Source organism: Dryobates pubescens, chromosome 4 (genome assembly GCF_014839835.1).
Source record: "Dryobates pubescens isolate bDryPub1 chromosome 4, bDryPub1.pri, whole genome shotgun sequence".
Lineage (NCBI taxonomy): Eukaryota > Metazoa > Chordata > Aves > Piciformes > Picidae > Dryobates > Dryobates pubescens.
The window spans coordinates 2,985,003-3,004,249 of NC_071615.1; the positions used below are offsets into that span (position 1 = coordinate 2,985,003).

Sequence of the window (19,247 nt, forward strand, 5' to 3'; positions counted from 1 at the left end):
TGCAGCCAGGATGGATGTGGCTGTGTGCAACCTGTGTGAGGTGTCCCTGCCCATGGCAGGGGGGTTGGAACTAGATGGTCCTTGAGGTCCCTTCCAGCCCTAACAATTCTATGATTCTATGATGTTCCTTCTCCTAAACCAGGCAGGATTCCCCCCCTCAGAACTGAACTGATGTCAGTTTGTTTTGCCGTTGTGGCTGGATCAGAGCAGGAGCAACAGTTGCCGCTTGGGGATGAGTGCTGGGTCTCAAACAGATGCCTGGAGATGCTGGCTTGTGCTTTTGGGGGCCCTTGGCTTTTACAGAAAGCCAACCTGCAGCATCTCAGGTTAGCAGGCAAGACCATGCCAATAGTTGAACAGTGTGCTTAAAGCTCGTGTGCTCCACTGAAGCAGGGGCAGAAGCGGGGAGCTGGTCTTTGTGATCTGTGTTTGTAGGCATTACAGACAGGGAACTGCCTGCCATGGCATTTCACAACACCAGGGGTTGCAGCACACACACTTCCCATCTCAGTTCTGTGGTGATGGGCCATCTCCTGCACGATGCTGGAACCTCACAGACGTTTCAGGGTTCAAGGTGTTGCTTCAGTCTCGTTTTCCCTGCCTCTTTCCCCGTCTGACATGGAAGGCTGTGTGGAAGCCAGCCTGACTCCTTGCACTGCCAGCTTCATTTCAAAGAGCCTTCCCTTAGAATTCCTAACCCAGTTTGGCTTCCATGTCCACAGAGCTGAGATGGTTTTCATGGAATCATTTTGGTTGGCAAAGACTATTAAGATCATGGAGTCCAACCATACTTTCCTCTTACTCCAGAGTGCTTCCAAGCCCCACATTTAAGTATGATTACTAAAACAAAGTGAATGGAAAGGGTTTCTGTGACTTAAATGAAAATTAAATTACAGATTGATTAACTCTCCTAATTAGAAGACAAACATGTCCTGTGTTACCCTCCTTTGGCAGGATACTTTGCAGCACCACTGTTATTAACTTGCCCGTCCTCCCTCAGGAGATAAGGTGGCTGATCAGCTTTGGTCAAGATTAGACTGGTCTGGGGTAAGCAGGCACTGTGGGATGGCCTTGGATCACTCTGTCCTCTCTGCCATGCTCCTTGCCAGGGCTGGTGGGTTTGCAGGGTGTGCTCTGGGCATTGCTCTGCTGCTTCAAAACCTCCAGGCTGGGCATGGTCCTGCCTGCAAAATACCCTTCATTGACACACTGCAGTGGCCTGCAGGGATGTGCCAGTGTGCACCCAGCAAGGGCAGGAACTGATGGTTTTCCTCCATTGCAAGGTGCTGAGTAAGAAACTTTTGATCTCTGCAGCCTGTGCTCCATGGCTTTGGACATTACCTCTCTCACTGCCTGTCCTTCCTGCTGTCCCTCTGTTCCTTGCAGCCCTGGGGAGCACAGTGCAGCTGCTGAAGCTGTGGGACCAGTCAGCCTTAGCAGGGCTTCAAAAATTACCCTTTTAATGCAGGTTTGAAGCTTCTTTGCCACCTCTGAAGCAAACACAAAACCAGGCCCAGGTGGGGCCGGGCTGGGCTGGTGGGTGCTTTGCAGGAGGGAATGGGAATGTCATCTGAAGGAGGAATCAGTGACCTGCTGGCACATCTCTTTCCCTGATTAGTTTTCAGTACTTTAATCTGCTTTAGTGTGGGAAATACTCATTTGCTTGATAGGGGGTTTAATTATGATTATTTTGAACAGGCTTCTAGAGCAATCAGGCCACAACAGTGATCCGAGGGCTGGAAGCCCTCTCTTGTGAGGATGGGCTGAGAGAGTTTGGGTTATTCAACCCAGAGAAGAAAAGGCTCCAGGGAGACCTTGTGGCCTTTCAGTACCTCAAGGGGGTCTGTGAGTGAGATAGGGACAATCTTTTAAACAGGCCCTGTTGTGACAGGGCAAGGGGTGATGCTTTTATGCAGAGACAAGATTGAGGCTTGGAGAGAAGGAAGACAATCTTTAGACTGAGGGTGGTGAGACACCAGCCCAGGTTGCTCTGGCAGATGCCCCCCCTATCCTTGGAACCTTTCCAGGTCAGCTTGGTTGGGACTCTCAGCAACCTGCTCTACTTTTGAGGAGGTCTCTGCTGACTGGGGAAGGGAAGTTTGTGTGGAAATGATGACCTTTAAAGGTCCCTTCCCGCCCAAACCGAACAGCTTTTGTGGTGTGGGAGGAAATCCAGAGCGTGTCTGCAGTGGAGTGGAGGGGGTAAACTCTTCCATCACGTTGCACTTCTTGGGGGTTTGGGCTTTTCCAAACCTGCTGCAGTGCATTTTCTCCCTGGGAGGTTTCAGCAAGCTGCTGGTACAGGCCATCAGCTCTGGGTTTGCCACCAGCTTATTTTAGCGTAGCAAATGAGCTGCGGATGACTCAGTGTCACGCTGGGGAATTTGGAAGATGGAGGTTAGCAGTTCAGAGGGCCATTTCCAGTTTATCTGCTGTAAATACTATCCCTATAAATATTGCAGCTAGAGAGCTGGCTGCTGGAGCTCTTGTGCTTGGTTCAAGGCTGCAAAGCTGTCCTCTCGCTGTCTGCACAGAGCTCTTGTGGGGGAGCAGCAGGTAAAATAATTCATGGATTCATTTAGGGTGAAGAAACCTTAAAGATCATCTAGTTCCAAGCCCACTGCCATGGGCATGGACACCTACCAGTAGGTCAGGTTGCTCATGGCTTCATCCAACCTTGAACACCTCCAGGGAGGGGGCATTCATGACCTCCCTAAATCATCTGAACTTCGGAGGTGTCAAAGAGGCCAGGTAGCATTTTGCCTTCTTTATCCTTGCTAGTTCCCCACCATGTTGTATTTGTGGCTGGTTTACTATGACCAGTTTAAAGCTAGGAGCACCACCCCACTTTGGAGTAAGCCCTAAGTTGGGCTTAATTTCCTTGCCAAAGCAAGCTGTACTTGCCCAGTTTCTGAGGGTGTGTTTGTACCTAGACCAAAGCTCTCCACCAGCATAGCTCTTCACTGCAGCTCTGCTCATCCTTTGCTGGTGGTGGTGTGAGCTGGAGTGTTTAACTTGTGCTGTAGGCAAAGGAAACAGCAAAAAAGGCTCTAGATGGGAAGTGAAGTGTTAGTGCTGCTGAACTGCCATCAAAATTGCCATATTGCAGAGACTCATTAACCGTGGTTGTAGGTGTGTTGCATAAACCTGAATCCCCCACAACTGTGGATGGAGCAGAGGACCTCTCTAGCTGAGTTCCTCCTAGTACAATAAAATCTGGGAGACAGCAGGGGGAGAGAGAACCACAAGGCAAAATAGGGCAGGTCGGGAGGAAGTTTCCTCCAGCTCCTGTCACCAAAAGCCCTGGGTTCAGAGGTCTGTCTGGGGTGGGGAGATTTGTTTATCTTGTGGTGCTGTGAGAGGGAAGTTTCAAAATTAACTTCAGTCATTGTTCCTCCTCTCAGTCTCACAATGCATCATTAGCAGTACCTCTGCAAATAAGATACCTGGCTTTTGTTCCACCTTAACCTTCTTAAGGCTGTTGGGTGCAACCCCTTGAGTGACCTCCTATAGTCATCCTTAAAGAATCAGATTGCTTGTCTTGAAATCTCAATCTCTTCTTCTCCTAAGGTCTCCATTGTTTCCACCAGTTCCACAGCTGCTGCCATTGTTGTTTAGCCCTGCTAGATGTCATCAGTTAGAGTTGCAGCTATCAGGAGCAGCATCCCCTTTTTGTGTGAGACTGTGTGTAGGGTTAGATCTCTTCTGCTGAATGGGGCAAGGCAATCTGCACCGAGGGGAGAGGCAGGATGGTCAGCTGCTGAGTGCTGCTCTGCTCTCACTTGCTTATTGATGTTGGCTGGGGAGGCACAGATCTCTTATCTGCAACCAGTCCTGCAGATCCAGAAACTGTGCTGAGCAGCTACAGATAGGTTTCCTGTATCATGTGCTCTTAACTTTCCTCACTGGGAAGAAGCAGTGTGACCTCAGGTGTGGTGGTTCAATCATCTTCTGACTGTCTTTAAGCTGCCTTTATAAAGTGACCAGGCAATGGTTTCCTCTACCTGCACTGCAGGCTGGCTCAGGTCGGTGAGTGACCACCTCTGGGTAGGTCACAAAGCCAATCTACCCAGGCCCTGCCCAGGCTTCCCGGTGTGCTGAGCTGGAGAGATGCTGTGTGTGACATCAGTCTGCTCAGCTTCTGAAAAACGTTATTTCATGGGGCTTTCTCAGTCTGGGAGAAGGGATCCTGATGTGCTGATTGTGTGCTGCAAATATTCCAGTGCTCACTGATGCAGCTGACCTGCAGCCTGCAGCTTTGGGTCTGTTCCTCACTTCTCTCGAGCTCGAGAGGAAGCAGCTTTGAAACAAAAAGGCTTTTCAAAATACCCCCAAATAAAGAAGTTCTTTAAAGCCTTGTACAAGTTCAAATTAGAGCATGATCCCCTTCAGGGAAAGGGCTGCTTCTCCTGCTCTAATTACAGTAAGTGAACACAAGATCAGCAAGTGATTTCCACTTCTGGCCAGCTGCAGGGTGATGTTGGTGCTGAGCAGCACTTCTTGTGGGAACCTGCAGATACTTTTGCTCTGTAGGTCTCTAACCACTGCACCAAGCCAGCAGCTGACCTAGCCTTCTGAAACCAAGCTCTGGGAAGAAATAAAGCTTGCTTTGGTTTGGTGTTTGTGTTCCAGGAACTTGTGAGTTACAGCTGCAGGGTAGTCCTGCTGACCTAGGCAAGCATGGAGTGGGATTTACCATGTGTTTCTGGTTCGAACACAGATGACCCAAACCTCTGTTGCAACCAGCCTGCCAGTGTGTTTCTGGAAGCAAAAAGGCATTCATTCCACAGCTCATAGAGGGGTTTGGGTTGGAAGAGACCTTTAAAGATCATCAGTGAGCAGGGGCATCTTCAACTACACCTGGTTGCTCACAGCCCTGTCCAACCTGACCTGGAACGTTTCCAGGGATGGGGCAGATACCAGTGTCTTTAGAAAAGGGGAGGGAGCACCATATGCTCATGTTACACAAGAACATGCAAAACAGGAGGTGGTGTTTGAGGTCTTTGTTTTTGGTAATGGAGTTTAATACCTGCCTGTAAGAGCTCTGAGCAGCCCTCCTGGTGGGTGTCAGATAGAAATCTGCATTTTCTTCATCCAGCTTTTAACTCTCCATCCCCCTTGGGTCTCTGCTTGCACCCTGGCACATTCTTACAGCCTAGTCTCAATGACTGTGCCTTTGCTTTATGCCTTCCTGAAGCCACTCCCCTCCCAGAATAAATCACATCCTTGGCAACGAGAGGGAACTTGGGGTTTTTTTCCTGGCTTTCTGTCTCCTCCTTTCCATCCCCGAGCTGCGGCGTGGCCGACGACCGCTGAGCGGCAGCGCTGCCCGGGGAACAGCCTCGCTCAGGAACCCTCCCCTGGCTCTCCTGGGGGAAGCAGCAAACCCAGCCCACACCCATGTGCTCCCAGCCCTTTGCTCCTTCACCCTTTGCCCATTCAAGGCACCGCATTCGTTTCTCCACACACTGTGGATTTGGGGTTGCTACCTGCTGCACGTCTTGCCTGTTGCGTGGGGTGGGACTGGAGGGCTGCTGCAGCACAACATACTCTGTGTGTTCTCTGTACTGGGCAGGGTCTGTGGAGCTGAGAGCCTTCTTCCCTGTGCTGGATGTTGGTACATCTCTAAAGAGGGGTCTCTCACCAAAATGGATTGTCTTGGGTTGGATTATAGCCTCTTTATCCCAGCTTAACGTATAGGAAATCCCAGAAACAGCCTTGAAGGAGTTTGCTTATGAGAGCTTATCCATGCTTAAAGGTTGTATTCAGTTAGCTACTTCTGCATCCATTTTTAGTTAAGGTCAGTGCAGCTTTATGGACATTGGAGACTTTGTGGGGAGGGAGACTGTGTGGTTCTTTGTTTTCCCATTAACTCATCTGGTTGGGAATTGCAGCCCTTTAATTAAAGCAGCGCAGTGCAGGCTGGCCCCGAGGTGCTATTCTGAGACTCTTGCCTTCACATCTGCTTTGGGGTGAAACTTGGCCTGCTGGAGCTCAGCCTGTGCTATTGTGTGTCTGAAAGCAGGAAGAAGCAGGGAATCAATCACTGGGGCTCCATCTCAGAGGGTGTTTTACCTCCCTCTCACTCCTAGCAGGGAGCACAGCAGCCAAGTATTTCTCCCAAGTACCTAATGATAGAACAAGAGAGAGCAGCCTCAAGCTGCACCGGGAGAGGTTTAGGCTGGGCACTGGGAAAAAATATTTCACTGAAAGTCTTGTTGCCAGCCCTGGCTGTGTTTAAAGCAGTGCTTGGTGGTGGACTTGGTAGAGGAGGGTTAATGGTTGGGCTCAATGATCTTGAAGGCCTTTTCCAACCTAAGTGATTCTCTGACTGCCCCCTGTGTGGAATTGGCCCAAACCACCAGAGTGTGCAACTCGCCCTTCCCGGGGGGGACACAGCACAACGGCGAAAGGCTTTAATTAACCAGCAGATGGAGAGCTCAGGAAAACCCTGGGCTCCACTCAGAGCCACCACAGAGAGCTGGAGGACCGTGGTGGCAGCCTAGTCCACAGCCTGTTGTTGCTTTAAGTTGCACTTCCCCTCCCCTTTGCATTTTGCTCAGCCAGTAAGTGGCTTCGTGTGACCTCCTACAGAAGAAGGGGTGTGCAGGAATGCTGTGGGCAGTCGGTGTCCGATCTGTGGCTGTCATCTGATGTTGTTGTCCATGTGGCATTTGTTTGGGTTGAGACCAGAAAAGCTGGGGCATCTGGGTTCCCAGCAGCGTGCACAACAGCCTGCCTGTTGCCAAAAGGCCGTGGAGAGTGGCAGGGAGAAGCTGAAGGCTTGTTTGGGTTTGGGGTTCTTTTCCACCCCTGATACGTGGGCTGGACCTTGGAGAGTTATTTTTAGTAGATAGTGGAGAGGACAAAAGCACTGGGCCCTACTTCAAAAGTGCAGCAGTAGAAGTGCTAAGGAGGGTGGTAGGCTTGCATAAAACCCTCCCCTCTCCCTTCAAGAGGTGCTGGGACAATGAACAAGGATGTTTAAGGGTTGTGGTGCCCGTGCTAAAAGCAGAGCGGCTGCCCCTGAGCACAGAAAGCTGTGCATCCGCACGGCTGACCCTGGGAACAAAGGATCCTCCTGAACCCAAACATGTTTGTGTTAATCCTGGCTGCTTCCTGGCTGCCAGCAAGAGGAAGCAGAGCCACTACCTCCAACAGATGTACAGTGAGGAGATTACAGTGTGTGATTAAACACCCTCTCCATCACATCCTCCCCTCCGCTGGCCTGGCCCGGAGCATTAATGGACTGTCCCAGGCTGCCTGCCAAGCTGGGGCAGATGTAACAGGCAGCAGATACTTAATCTCCTGCATCCACGCTGGGTTTGGAGCAGTTTGCTAATGCCAAGGCTCCTGCAAACATGCTGACCCTTGCACCAAAAGTGTGAGCTGTGTTGGCTTGTATCTGCCTGAGAAGCAGGCTGGGGAAAGGGCAGGAGAAGCACACGGAGTTCACACCACCCAGGAGTGATGGATTCAGCTTCCCCACATCAGGTCCCCTGACCTGGATAGGCCAGGGCTTACTCATGGACAAGGTGCTGAAGAAGTTGGGCAGGGTCATTATTTTGGTGGACCAACTTGCTTTGTGGCTGCTGCACTCGGAGTGGAAGATTGCAGGGGTGAGAATGGTTCATTCCCTCTTTGTGTGGGTTTAGGCACTGTCTTAGTGCCAAGTATGGTAATCTAGGCTGGATGCAAAAATTCATCTGTCCTACTGTGTGTTTAGGTTAATTAACATGGTAATGGCAGAGTGTGTTTCTTTATCAAGCAAAAAAGCTGTTTCTGAAAAGAAAAGAGCCCCCTGTGGAAATGGGGGAGATCAGAGTTGTCATCACACGAGATGAACAAAACTCTCACCAGTTGGATTTCCCTGAGAATGAAAAGGAGAAGGCACTTTTCTGGGGTGAGAGCTGTGAGCTCAGTGACAGCCCTGGAGCAGCTGCCTTTGTCTGAACCGTGGCCTTTCTCCCTGCTTTTGTGTCAGGCTGTCCAGCATGGGTTCCTGTAACCGCCAACAATGTGCCATTGTCTTGGGCAGAACAAGGGGAGAAGTCACGTTGGGTTCTGCTGGTGGCATGTGTATTGTCCATTTTTCTCTTGCCTCTGTTCTGGAGAGGACAAGGCTTGCTCAGAAGCAGCACCAGGTGACACCTGAAGTTAGAAAGCTGTGGGGACGTCTCCTTCACAGGGCGCATTGGTGGGTTTGCAGCACCCTGAGGCCAGCATGTCTTGGGAGAGATCCCAGAAGCATGCCCAGCTGTGCTGGCACTTGCTGTGCAGTGTGGAGAGCTGGATGCCTCCCACCTCACACCATCCCAGTGCTGTTGCCATGCCTCTTCCCTTTCTCCTTGCCTGCACAGAAATCACTTCTTGAGTGCAGGAGACAAGTGTTTGGCAAGTCCCAGCAGCCTTGGCTCAAGGGAGAGCATTGCTTTTGACCAGCTCCTGCACGGATGGCAGTAGCAAAAGGCAAAGGGAATGACTTGGTGTGAAAGGCCAAGCAGCACCATCTGCTTCAGAAGGGCATCAGTTTGGATTCAGCAGCGAAGGAGACTCCTGGAGTTAAGTAATTGGGAATAGTCGGCTCCTGGCTCGAAAGCCTGCCAGCCCTTCTGGCAAAAAGCTGTTAAATCTTTGGTGCTGGCATGTGAAAGTGGGTCTGTGTAGCAAGGCTCCAGGGACTGTTTTTAACCCTTGATGTATTTAAAGAACAGCACCAGAAAAATGAACCTACAGCACATTTGATCTTGGACTGGCATGTGAGAGGGTTTTGAGAATCCAGGGGGAGGCGAGTCCTGGTGGAGGCATGAGTGGTCCCAAATCCAATCCTCCTGTGTTGATAACAGCCAGCTGTGGCCTGCCAACAAAGGCACACAAAATGGTGCCTGTTTTAACAGCTTCAGCAGGACAACACAGGGTATGAGGAGTGATTCACGAGGATCAATAGGACCAAGGCATTTAGTGCTCCTTCAAACTAGCATCTGCCTGCCAAAGGCTCCATTTGCGAGGTGAGTGATCACCAAACCCTCTGCTGAGCTTTTGGGATGCAGTCACACACTTGGCTCTCCTCATACTGCAGCCCTTAGCCTGTGGTCTGCAAACATGTCCAGCTCACCAGCCAGGCTGTGGAGTCTTTCTTTCTCCAGCTGAAAGCACCAAGCTGTTGCACAGCTCCCGGTGAGCGCAAATACAAACAGGGCTACGTTTCGTGCCCCCCTCCTAGGCCTGGCTTCCTTGGAAGCTTTGCTCTTCATCCTGTTTGATTTGTGATCAAAAGAGCCTTGCTGCCTACGTGTGTCTTCAAGCAGCTGCTTCTCTCACATCTCATCCAAACCTCCAAGTTCTTCATTAGAATAAAATGAAGCTGTTGCAATCAAACAAGCTCTCTCTCTGCAGTCTCCACCGTTCACTAACGGTGTGGCCAGAGCTGGGCAGAGCTCTTCTGGGACCTTCTTTTGGCATGGAAGGGAAAAGGATGCCTCCCAGCCTGCCTGGGTTTTCCTGCCAGTTGGAGAAAGTTGGATGTAAAAGCCTGAGCCCCAGCCATCCTGAAGATGAAACAGTTGGATTGTGAAATGGGTACTTTCTTCCAAGTTTAATCTGGATGGGGTTTAATCTTCCTCAAATTAAAGGAAAAAAAAAATCTCCTGTTTTACCCAAAACAAAATTGTGTTTTCTTTGGCCAGCCAACCAGAAAAAACCCAACAATCAGCTCTGTCCCCACTGTTAGTCCATGTTCCCCAGCCAACAGTGCCTCCACAGCTCTCCCAGTCCCAGATTAGAGCCTTGTTGCTCAAGAGCTTACAAGAATAGGAGAGTTCAGCCTTTTGCTCTAAGTTTAGTTCAGCTCTTCTGGTTAAGTTAAGAAATATTTTCTCATGTTCCACCTCTATGGACACTTGTCCACATCCTGCCTTTTTAAGCTGTTTACTCACATAAACTGCTTTAATTGTATTTTGTGAGGTGCTACCAAGCACAGTGTGGATTTGCTGGTGCCTGAGGTGAAGCAGTTTTCAATGCAGCTGCAAGTTTCCCCATTGCCAGCTGAACTGGAAGCCCTTTGTGTGAAGGTGAAGGGTTTTGGGCAGGAAACAGATGAGCTTGATGTCCTTTAGCACCACATTTTTGATCTTTGCAGTCTCCTCTGCTAAGTAACTGGTAAACCTGGTAGCTGTTTCATGAGTTTCAGGTGAACTGGGATTTTGTGGACTCATTGTGTACTTGGGTTCTTTGTGCCTTGGAAGAACCCTTGACTCCCATGACTTGCTGGACCTGTTCTGGTCTCTGGTGGAAGACAGAATTGCAGAGTTGCCCTGTTTTCAGCTGAGACCCTGCAGAGTGGCTGGGGAAGAACTGGGGGGGTTTTCCAGTTCCTAATCCTGTGCTGGATCTTCTCTTCATTCAGTGCTTTTTGCTCTCCTCAGGAGACATGTCGGAAGTGCCAGGGGCTGTGGAAGGAGCACATGAACCTCACCTGCGAGCAGCTGGCTGAGAGGGATGACATCAGGTACAGGACATCCATGTAAGTAAGCTCCACAACTAGGCTAAAATGGGGAGATGGATGAACTAGTAACAGCAATACACTCTGGTGTATTGCCAGAGGCCCTGAAGTACTACTGGGTGTCAGTGTTCCATCAGGGAGGTCTTAGGGCTGTCTGAGCTGATGAGGGGTCAGAAGGCTCCCAGGATGGGATTTCTTTCTGTGAAAGACAGTTGGCAGCAGATCCAGCTGGTAATTGGAGAACGTGGGAGAGCTGTCACCAGACCAGCCTGTTCCTCTGGCTGGCCCAGTGTCTCACAGGCTGGCACCTGGTCCTTTTCAGAGGTGAGAAACCTCCATTAGCATTGCTTTGGGGGGAGAAGGGAGGTGTTGCAGCGAGGCAAAGCGATGTACTGAGTCACAGCAAGTCATTCTTGCCCTTTGAAAATCCAGAGTGGAGCCCATGGGTGGTTTGCTCAGCTACTGCTTTCTGGCTTCGTGGGAGGGGATGTGTTCTCTTACAGAAGCTTGTCTGTTTCTAACTGCTTTGCAGGAATTGTCACAGAGCAGTCATAGTTTGAAATCCACAGGTATAAATCCCCAGTGCTTCCCTCAAACCCTTTGGAAGTTTGATCTTTCCTATTGCTGCAGTAAATGACAAAATCCTCTGCCTTTAGGAAGTAAGAGAATGTTCATCCTTGGAGCTGCATGTCTGGGGCAGTCAAATGGGACTTGCCTGTGTTGCCTAATCCTTTCCCCTCTGATTTAGCCTGTCTGGCATGAGGAGGGGCTGGAAAGCTCCACCACTGTGAGGCTGAGTGACTGTTGCTTGCTCACCCTGCAGTCCCTAATTCAAAACAAAATCCTCATCATCTGATAGGACATTTTTTTCTCTGCCACTCCTTTCCCTGCAGCAAAGAGGGGTGAGAGGGAGGAGGAACGAATTGCCACGTCCCTAATAAGGGGAAAAATATCAGTTTCAAAACCTCCAGCAGAATGTTGCTGTGGGTAGATGAGTCCAAGTGCCTGATACAATAAAAGCTTCCTTTGGAAGGCCTGTGTAAGGAAAGGGAAGCACAGCTGGAGTTCAGGCCAAACTTCCTGCCTTGCTCAAAGTTTCCAAAAAAAATCTGCAGCACCAGCATCCTGTTGGGTAGTGGAGGGAAGAGCAGCTGCAGCTCAGAGGAAAGTCATTCTCAAGTTGGGTGTTTTTCATCTCTATTCTTAGCCTGTCTCCAAATGGCAGGGTGCAGGTCACACCAGGTATAACTGCATGGGAGCTCTGGGTATCATAGTATCAGAGTTGGAAGGGACCACAAGGATCATCTAGTTCCAACCCCCCTGCCATGGGCAGGGACACCCCACACTAGATCAGGCTGGCCAGAGCCAGCCTGGGTAGCTGCAAAGCAGCTGAAGTCCCTACCCCACTGTCCCTTCCCTGCTCCTCTGGCTGTGCTGACAAAGCGGTTTGCAGGGCCGTGCTGTAGCCTGGCTTGCTGCTGTGATCCTCCTTGGAAACACTTCCCTGTCATCTCCCAAACATATGTTGGCTTTGCAGGTCCACTCTAGCAGTTGGGTGGAGATGGCCTGGCGAAGGAAGATGATTCCCCACCGTCAGGTTGGCGCAGCCAGAGGGCTGTGCTTCCCTCAGTGAAAACGGTCTCTTGACTCTTTTGTCATCAAATTCCACTTCTAGCTTGTGAATCAAACCGTGTAACGTGATCTCCAGCGGTCAGCAAACTGGCCCCTAGGATGCCAGCTTGTATCCTTAAGGCTTTTAATTAAGTGACAGTGGCTTTCTTCAGTCTCTGTGCCAAAACAGTGTTGCCACGAGCCGAGCCTTTGCGCTGGAGCGTGGCGCTGCCAGGATGTCTCTTGGGGAGCAAGGACTGTGCTTTGCCCTGGATTGCCATTTGTGCTGCTGCAGGGTGAAACCCACCTCCTGAACCTAAAGCAATAACCTCTGAAAAGTGTAGGCAGGGAAACTTGAGAAGGGGGAAAGGCCACTCTCTGTGGGGAAAGATGTGACTGGTTTTCAGTTCCTGCTTTAAGTTTAACACAAACCAAATAAATCTGGAGCATTGCGGGGGGGGAAAGCACCACACTTGTGGCAGCTTTGTAGCTGGAGCAAAAGTCAAACATAAAACTAGCAAGCAGATGACAGCCAAGGGTTTGCTTTTCCTGAACTTTATCTCCTAGGCTGTATTTCTCCACAGCCAAGTCAAGCATCCCTGCACCCTTTGGCCCCTTGACTTACAGCTTAAATTCCTCCCAAGCCAGAGCCTGGTGCTGCAGTGGTTTTGGCTGACATGGAAACCAGGACTGGGGCTGCAGCATGCAGCCAGTGATTGACTTTCTTTCACTTAATTTGTTCTTGGGTTGTCATGGGTTGGCTCCAAGTGGAGCTGAGCCCAGACCTCCTTGGAACAGCAGTGGGCCGTGGGGATGGCGTAGGAGGGAAAAGGTGGGGGAAAGGTACACTGGAGAGAGGGGTTTAAAGCACCACTGGGATAGCATAATGGCAGCTTTACCCCCGGGGTGGTGACTTCAGACACCTCTTCCTCTAATCCTTCTTCCTCTTGCCTTGCAGAGAGGAAAAAATGACAGCTGCTCGGATTAGGAAATGCCACAAGTGTGGGACCGGCCTCATTAAATCGGAGGGCTGCAACCGCATGTCCTGCCGCTGCGGCGCCCAGATGTGCTACCTCTGCCGCGCCGCCATCAACGGCTACGACCACTTCTGCCAACACCCTCGCTCTCCCGGGGCTCCCTGCCAGGACTGTGCAAAGTGCTCTCTCTGGACAGATCCCACAGTAAGTAGTGAAGGACTTCTGTGAATCATTCACACCCTGATTTCAATTCCCCTTCCATGCCAGCGCCTTCCACCGGGGGAAAGCGTCTGGGCTGGAGCGGCACGACTGTTTGCCTTTCCCAAGGCAGCTGAAACACACGCTGGAAGCCTACATCAACACACAGTCACATCTGACCACAACTTGGAAGGGACTAGTGTTGCTTGAGGGAAAACCAGCTCCTGTGAAAGGGCTTTGACTGGAAGTACTCAGAGGCTCGTCCTGGGGAGCGGGGCTCGTGGAAGGAGCTGGGGGGGAGTGCGTGCTGGCACCGAGCACCGTAGCAGGCTTTGGGATTTTCGGGACTCGTTCCTAGTTTTGCAGCTGAGATGCTGTTTGGTATGGCTTTGCATCAGGAGGCCAGGGGAGCTGTCTCTTTTTGGTGCCCAGATCATCCAACTGGATCCAGAGAAAACTGCCCCCAAGGCAACAGACCCAAGCTATAGCTGGGGCCGTGCTCACAGCTGTTGTCAACAGCTGCAGAGAGAAGGCTGAAGCATGGGCTGAGCTGTAAGGGAAGCTGTAGTAACTTAATACAGCTTGTAGCTGTGACAAGCATGGGAAAACTGAGTGCAGCATCTCTGTAAATAGAGGTCTTCAACAGCAAAATCCGGGAGGAGCGTAGGGAGGAGCAGGAGTTGAATTTCCTGATTTCAGCCAAACAGCAGAGCAAACACCAATGTGGATCTGCCTTCCCAGGGCTTATCTGAGCTCCATTTGTCCCAGCACTTCTTTGTCTCAGGCTACTGCATCTTGCCAGACAGCTACCAGTCTCTCTTTCCACAGGGATATTCACTGTCCTGTGCTTGTGTGGAGCCTAAACAAAGCCACTCAAAATTCTCTGCCTGCAGGCTCTTGGGGATCTCCCAGCGGTCTCCCAACCAGCATAAACTTCCTGGTCCTCTGCCTGCCTTTATTCCCTGTCTTATCCTATGGATATGAGGTGTTAAACTAAACACAGACATCTCCTCCTAGGCACCCCCTGTAGGGTTTCCAACACCTGGTTATGTGCTCCCTGGATTCCCATCCCACTCCTCCCCCTTTATCCACCAGGATGCAGCAATTCAGGGCTCAGCGGCGCTGGGGTCTTTTGTTCCCGTCAGGCTGCTGATTGTGCTGGGTGATGGCATTTGTTCAGAGCCAGAGAAAACATGAGGCCTCTCAAAAAGCTGGTACTGTACTTGGAAATAAATAAATAAGCAGCACAAAGAGGACACTGTCACCAGGCCCTTTCCAGCTCTCTAATTAACCAATGTTGTGGCAAAGGAAAATTTCCCACCGTCAGCAAAGAGCTGGCACTGCATGCGCCGGGGTTTTTTGGTTGGGTTTTTTGTTGGATGATGGAGCAGTGATGGGGTGGGAGGTGAAGCTGGGTGACTGTCCCCACTGCAGTGCAGAGAACAACATGAAACTCAGCTGTTGGCTTCTAAGGTTAAAGTGTGAGCGTTGTGCCCCTTAGTGAGGCTAACACAGTTCCACTCTGGTGATCTGCACTTGTGTGGGACATGTAAACAGGAGTTAACATGGAAGGTGTGAAGAAGGGAAACAAATTTGTCTCTTGGTGTGGTGACAGGAAAGAGCAAAAGGCTGTTGGATCAGTAGTGTCATGTCCTTTGTCAGGGACAATGTCCAAAGGGTTACCCCACCCTGGTTCTGCTGGCTGCTGCATTGGCATCTTCTTGTGTCTTTTTCAACTCCCTCTGTACCCTCTCTTAGCTGAGTTTCTCCTGTTGAAGTTAGTAGGTAGCAGATGCTGTGCATATAGGAAGAGAGTGTGTGCTGTGGGCTTGCCCATGTCTGCAGCCATGCTCTGTATGTGTGCAAGTAGAGAGAGGACAAAGGTGGGTCTTACCACCCGTGGAATTTGCATCCTGTTGCTTAGCAGCTGCCACTCCTCGCCTTGGGTTAGGCTCTGATGCAAAACGGGGAGGGCACATGGGTGACACCAAGGCCTGGCTTCCAGGAGGTGACAGGATGGGGTTTTTCTGTTCTGATTTCTGGATACACTCATGGACAGACCTTAACTTAGAACCATCTTCACAGCAGACCAGGGACACTGTCACACTACCATGGACTTGTCCATTTGCGTTTCATGGATGTAGACTTCAGCTTTCTGTCAGCCTGGGATATTTCACACCTCTGTAAAGGTCCTGGTTTGGGTCTAAGTTCTTTACAGCAAAACTCAGGTTTATTTAAGATAGGGAACCTTTCTTCTCTTCTAAATGCTTAACATTTTCTGAGTCTGGGATGATTCTTGGAGCAGTTGAAGTAAACCTATTCATTAGCTTGGGCTAAAAGCGAATTAAAGACACTCCCCTAGGAACTGCAGCATCTGCTAATCTCCCTCTGAAATGATCTTGAGAGAGTAAAGCAGCTGCTTCAAAATGTCCCATAATAAAAGGTTACTTAAAAACTTGTCCCTATGCTATAATCAGACTGGAGTCCCATTTGAAAGTATCAGTGCAATATTTGCTGGCTGAGAGACAAGCTGCAGTCGAGCCATGGTCAGCAGCTTCCAGGGCAGCCGGCAGTAATCGCTTAATCGCCGCCTTGCTTCCAGAGCTAATCGCTGTCCTGCACCCCTGTGGGGTATGAACATGTGCCAGGAGCTCTTCTCAGAAAGCTGCTTGGCCAGAAGTCCTGCCAGTGTGCCCATCCCACAGCCTGTGTGCCCATTCCACAGCCCATGCTGGCTTTGGCTTGTCTCGCTGAGCCGTTGCTGGCTGCCGGAGGGGCTGATGCAATATTGCCAGAGACAAAGCTGAGGAGGGAGCAGTGAGAACTGGCTCTGCAAACAGCAGGCTCTGGGGCTCGGGGGCTGTGTTTTCCCCTCACTTCTAGCAAACCTGAGGGTGATGTGTGCAGTTCAGCTGGTTTGTGTGAATCCCCGTGATGCAGTTTGGCTGACACATTCTGGCTGGTTTGGTAAAGCAGCCTCTGCTCTTGTGCATTATTTTTAGTGCTCACCTTTAGACGATCAGCGATGTTGTGCAGGGGCTTTAAATGCTAATGCTGCTTTGGGGGGCTGTAAAGTTTAAGATGGTTTTCAGTAAACTCTTAAAACACTCCCAAAGGTCTATCATTAAATTTCAAAGCAGAAGGCTAATAAGGTGTTTGCAATTATTCCATCCTCCTAGCAGTATGAGGAGGAGATGTTGGGCAAAGACCGCGGAAAGCTCCAAATGCATTAAGGAAGTGCATGGAGCACACAGTACTGGCTGCAGGGTTTGAAGAGGGAGAGCACCCCTAAACTGAAGTGCATTAGGGAATTGCATGGAGCACACAGCACTGTGCTGCACGGGCTTGTGGTGATAGGACAAGGGGCAATGGCTTTAAGATGGAAGAGGAGAGGTTTAGGTTGGATATTAGGAAGAAATACTCTGCAGTGAGGGTGGTGAGGCGCTGCCAGGTGGCCCAGGGAAGCTGTGGATGCCTCCTCCTTTTGAGCAACCTGGTCCTAGTGGAAGGTGTCCTTACCTATGGCAGGAAGGCTGGGACTAGGTGATGCCTAAGGTCCTTTTGAAGCCAAACCACTCTGATCTCTGTGATTCTGTGCCTCCATTTAAATGCATTACGGAAATGCATGGAGCACACAGCACTGCTGTTGGCTTTTGGAGGAGGGAGAGCATTCCTCCATGGAGAATGTGGTGGGGTGGTTTGGTTTTGGTGTGGGGTTTTTTTTTTTCCTTAGCATGCTATAAAATGCCTTAATCATTAGCATCAGGCACAGTTAATTGGGAATGGCTGTTGCTAAAACAAGTCTGCACTTCTCCACCGCCGGCGTGCGCTCGGTCCCCGGCCCGGCCCCCCTTTTCCTGCAGCGCTGCGGATGCCCTGTTCCCGTTCACACACAGCCAGCTTTTATCCCCTGCTTCCTGCTGCATGGAGGAACACGCTGGAGACAGCCCGTGCCTGTTCTTGCTCAGGCTCTCTGCAGCTGATCTGGGAATGATTTGAAACAAAACCTCTTAGTCCTCTGGAAGCCTCCGTCGTGAAAAATCATTTCAAGTTTATTAGTAACGGCTGCGGCCACACGTAGATGGAAAAAAGAAAGCAATGTGGGGGGGGGGGGGAAAAGGCAGAAAGGGGGAGGGGGGGTGGGGTGGTGGAGGCACTTTCTGGGCTGTGCAACCCCTCCCCTGCCTTTAGAAATAGTTACCAGGTCTCTTGTTTTCCCTCTTTCAGGAGGCCAGCAGCCGCTTTCCCATGACACTTAATAATTACAGATAAGGAGGAGCGCAGCAGATAAACCCAGGCCTTCCCAAAGCTCCCTGGCTGGCACTTTTGTTCTGGGCAGAGGAGGTTCTCCTTGGGGGGGAGGGGGGAGGGTTGTCTCTGTGTGACTGGCAGAGCTTTTATCTCTGCTGCTGCTCCGTGTTCTTGTTCCCCGTGGCTTGTTTGTTTCTCTGGCAGCTCTCTCTGCGTGCAGGGCCCTGCCTGGCCCTCTCTGTCCCGGCATTGTTGGAGCTGGGCCTCCCTGCCATGAAAGGGTTGCCTCTCTTAGCAACCCGGCTCAGCTCTGCACTTAATCCAGCCGCAGACCCCAGCCCTGCCTTCGGCTCTGATTGGCTCCGCGCTTGCCGCATTCCCTGGATTCAATGGGAGAGGGCTGAAAGGAGAAGCCTCCTCCGTGTGGAGGTCCTGTGACAGGTGGAGGACCACAGGGGCAGCCTCTCAGGCCGGCCTGGCATGAAGAGATTTGTGTGGGGTTTTTTTTTTTGGTTCCAGGACTGGGGATGGTTCTTGCAAAGAGCATCCTGCTGTCATGCTTAGGGGCGAAGCTCTGTCCTGCTTTGCCACTTCCAAAAGCAGCTGCTGCTTAGCAGCCTTTGCTGCCTGCAGCCTTTGCAGGTGGGGGTGGAAACATCTCACACATCCTTTGCATTCTTCCCCTTGGCCACCTCCCTTCTCCCGTGATGCAGCGGAGCGTGGGGATGAGCCGTGCTACAGCATTGCTCTGCATCTTCTCTCTCAGGAGAGCCAAGTTACATCCTTGCTCAAAGGAAAAATGCAGGCTGGCTGGTGCTGAGCTTCCCCCTAGGCCTTGGGGGGTTGCTTTTTGCCTTTTTCTTTGGGGTTTTTTTTTAATGTGTGGTTTGGGGTTTGGGGTTTTGGTTTTTTTTCCTTTGCTGCAGGCAAAGCAGCTGACAGGAAGCTGACTGTGAAGCTGACAAGATAAATCCTTCAATCCACACAGCCTGTGAACAGGCTATTAAAATGATAATCTAATCCTTTATTAAGGGGCATGAACCCCCTCAGGAAAATGGACACAAGAGGCTTTTGAAATGGTACTGCAGCCTCCCCACCATGTGACGCTGAATGGTTTCTTACTACAACAGCCAGCACTTAAGTGCACTAATGACAACTTAATTTTTGGTGTGGGTGCTTTACCCCTAGATGAATCTGTCATCTCCCTCCAGTCAACCGTGGAATCACAAAGCCCAGCCTTTGCTGCTCAAAGAATTAGCCAATCTCACCCTTGGACGTGGTGAATCTCTGCAGCACCGAGACCTGGTGGTTGATTCTGGCCTGTGCTGCTGCAGTATGCAGTGGCCACGACCTGTGGCATCAGTTTGCCTTCACAGATATCCTAAAATGATCTTTGTCTGCACATATCATCCCTTGGGTTTCGTTCCAGCTGGGGAGTGGATCTTAGAATAGAATAGAATTAACCAGGTTGGAAAAGACCTTTGAGATCATCAAATCCAACCTAAACCAGCTAAACCATGGCACCAAGTGCCTCAGCCAGGCTCTTCCTAAACACCTCCAGGGATGGTGACTCCACCACCTCCCTGAGCAGCACCTTCCAATGGCCAATCACTCTTTCTGGGGAGAATTTCTTCCTAACATCCAGCCTGAACCTCCCCTGGCACAGCTTGAGACTGTGTCCTCTTGTTCTGGTGCTGGACACCCAGGAG

The 19,247-nt window shown here is 50.8% G+C and overlaps 1 protein-coding gene across 1 annotated transcript in view; it reads left to right on the plus strand.

Moving 5' to 3' along the window:
- The window catches only part of RNF216 (ring finger protein 216), a 71,725-nt gene that overhangs the window by 47,912 nt on the left and 4,566 nt on the right, over window positions 1-19,247 (plus strand). The window contains exons 13-14 of the mRNA XM_009896913.2: window positions 10,425-10,522; window positions 13,071-13,293. Of these exons, the coding sequence (XP_009895215.1) occupies window positions 10,425-10,522; window positions 13,071-13,293 (321 nt within the window). The remainder of the gene's footprint in view (window positions 1-10,424; window positions 10,523-13,070; window positions 13,294-19,247) is intronic.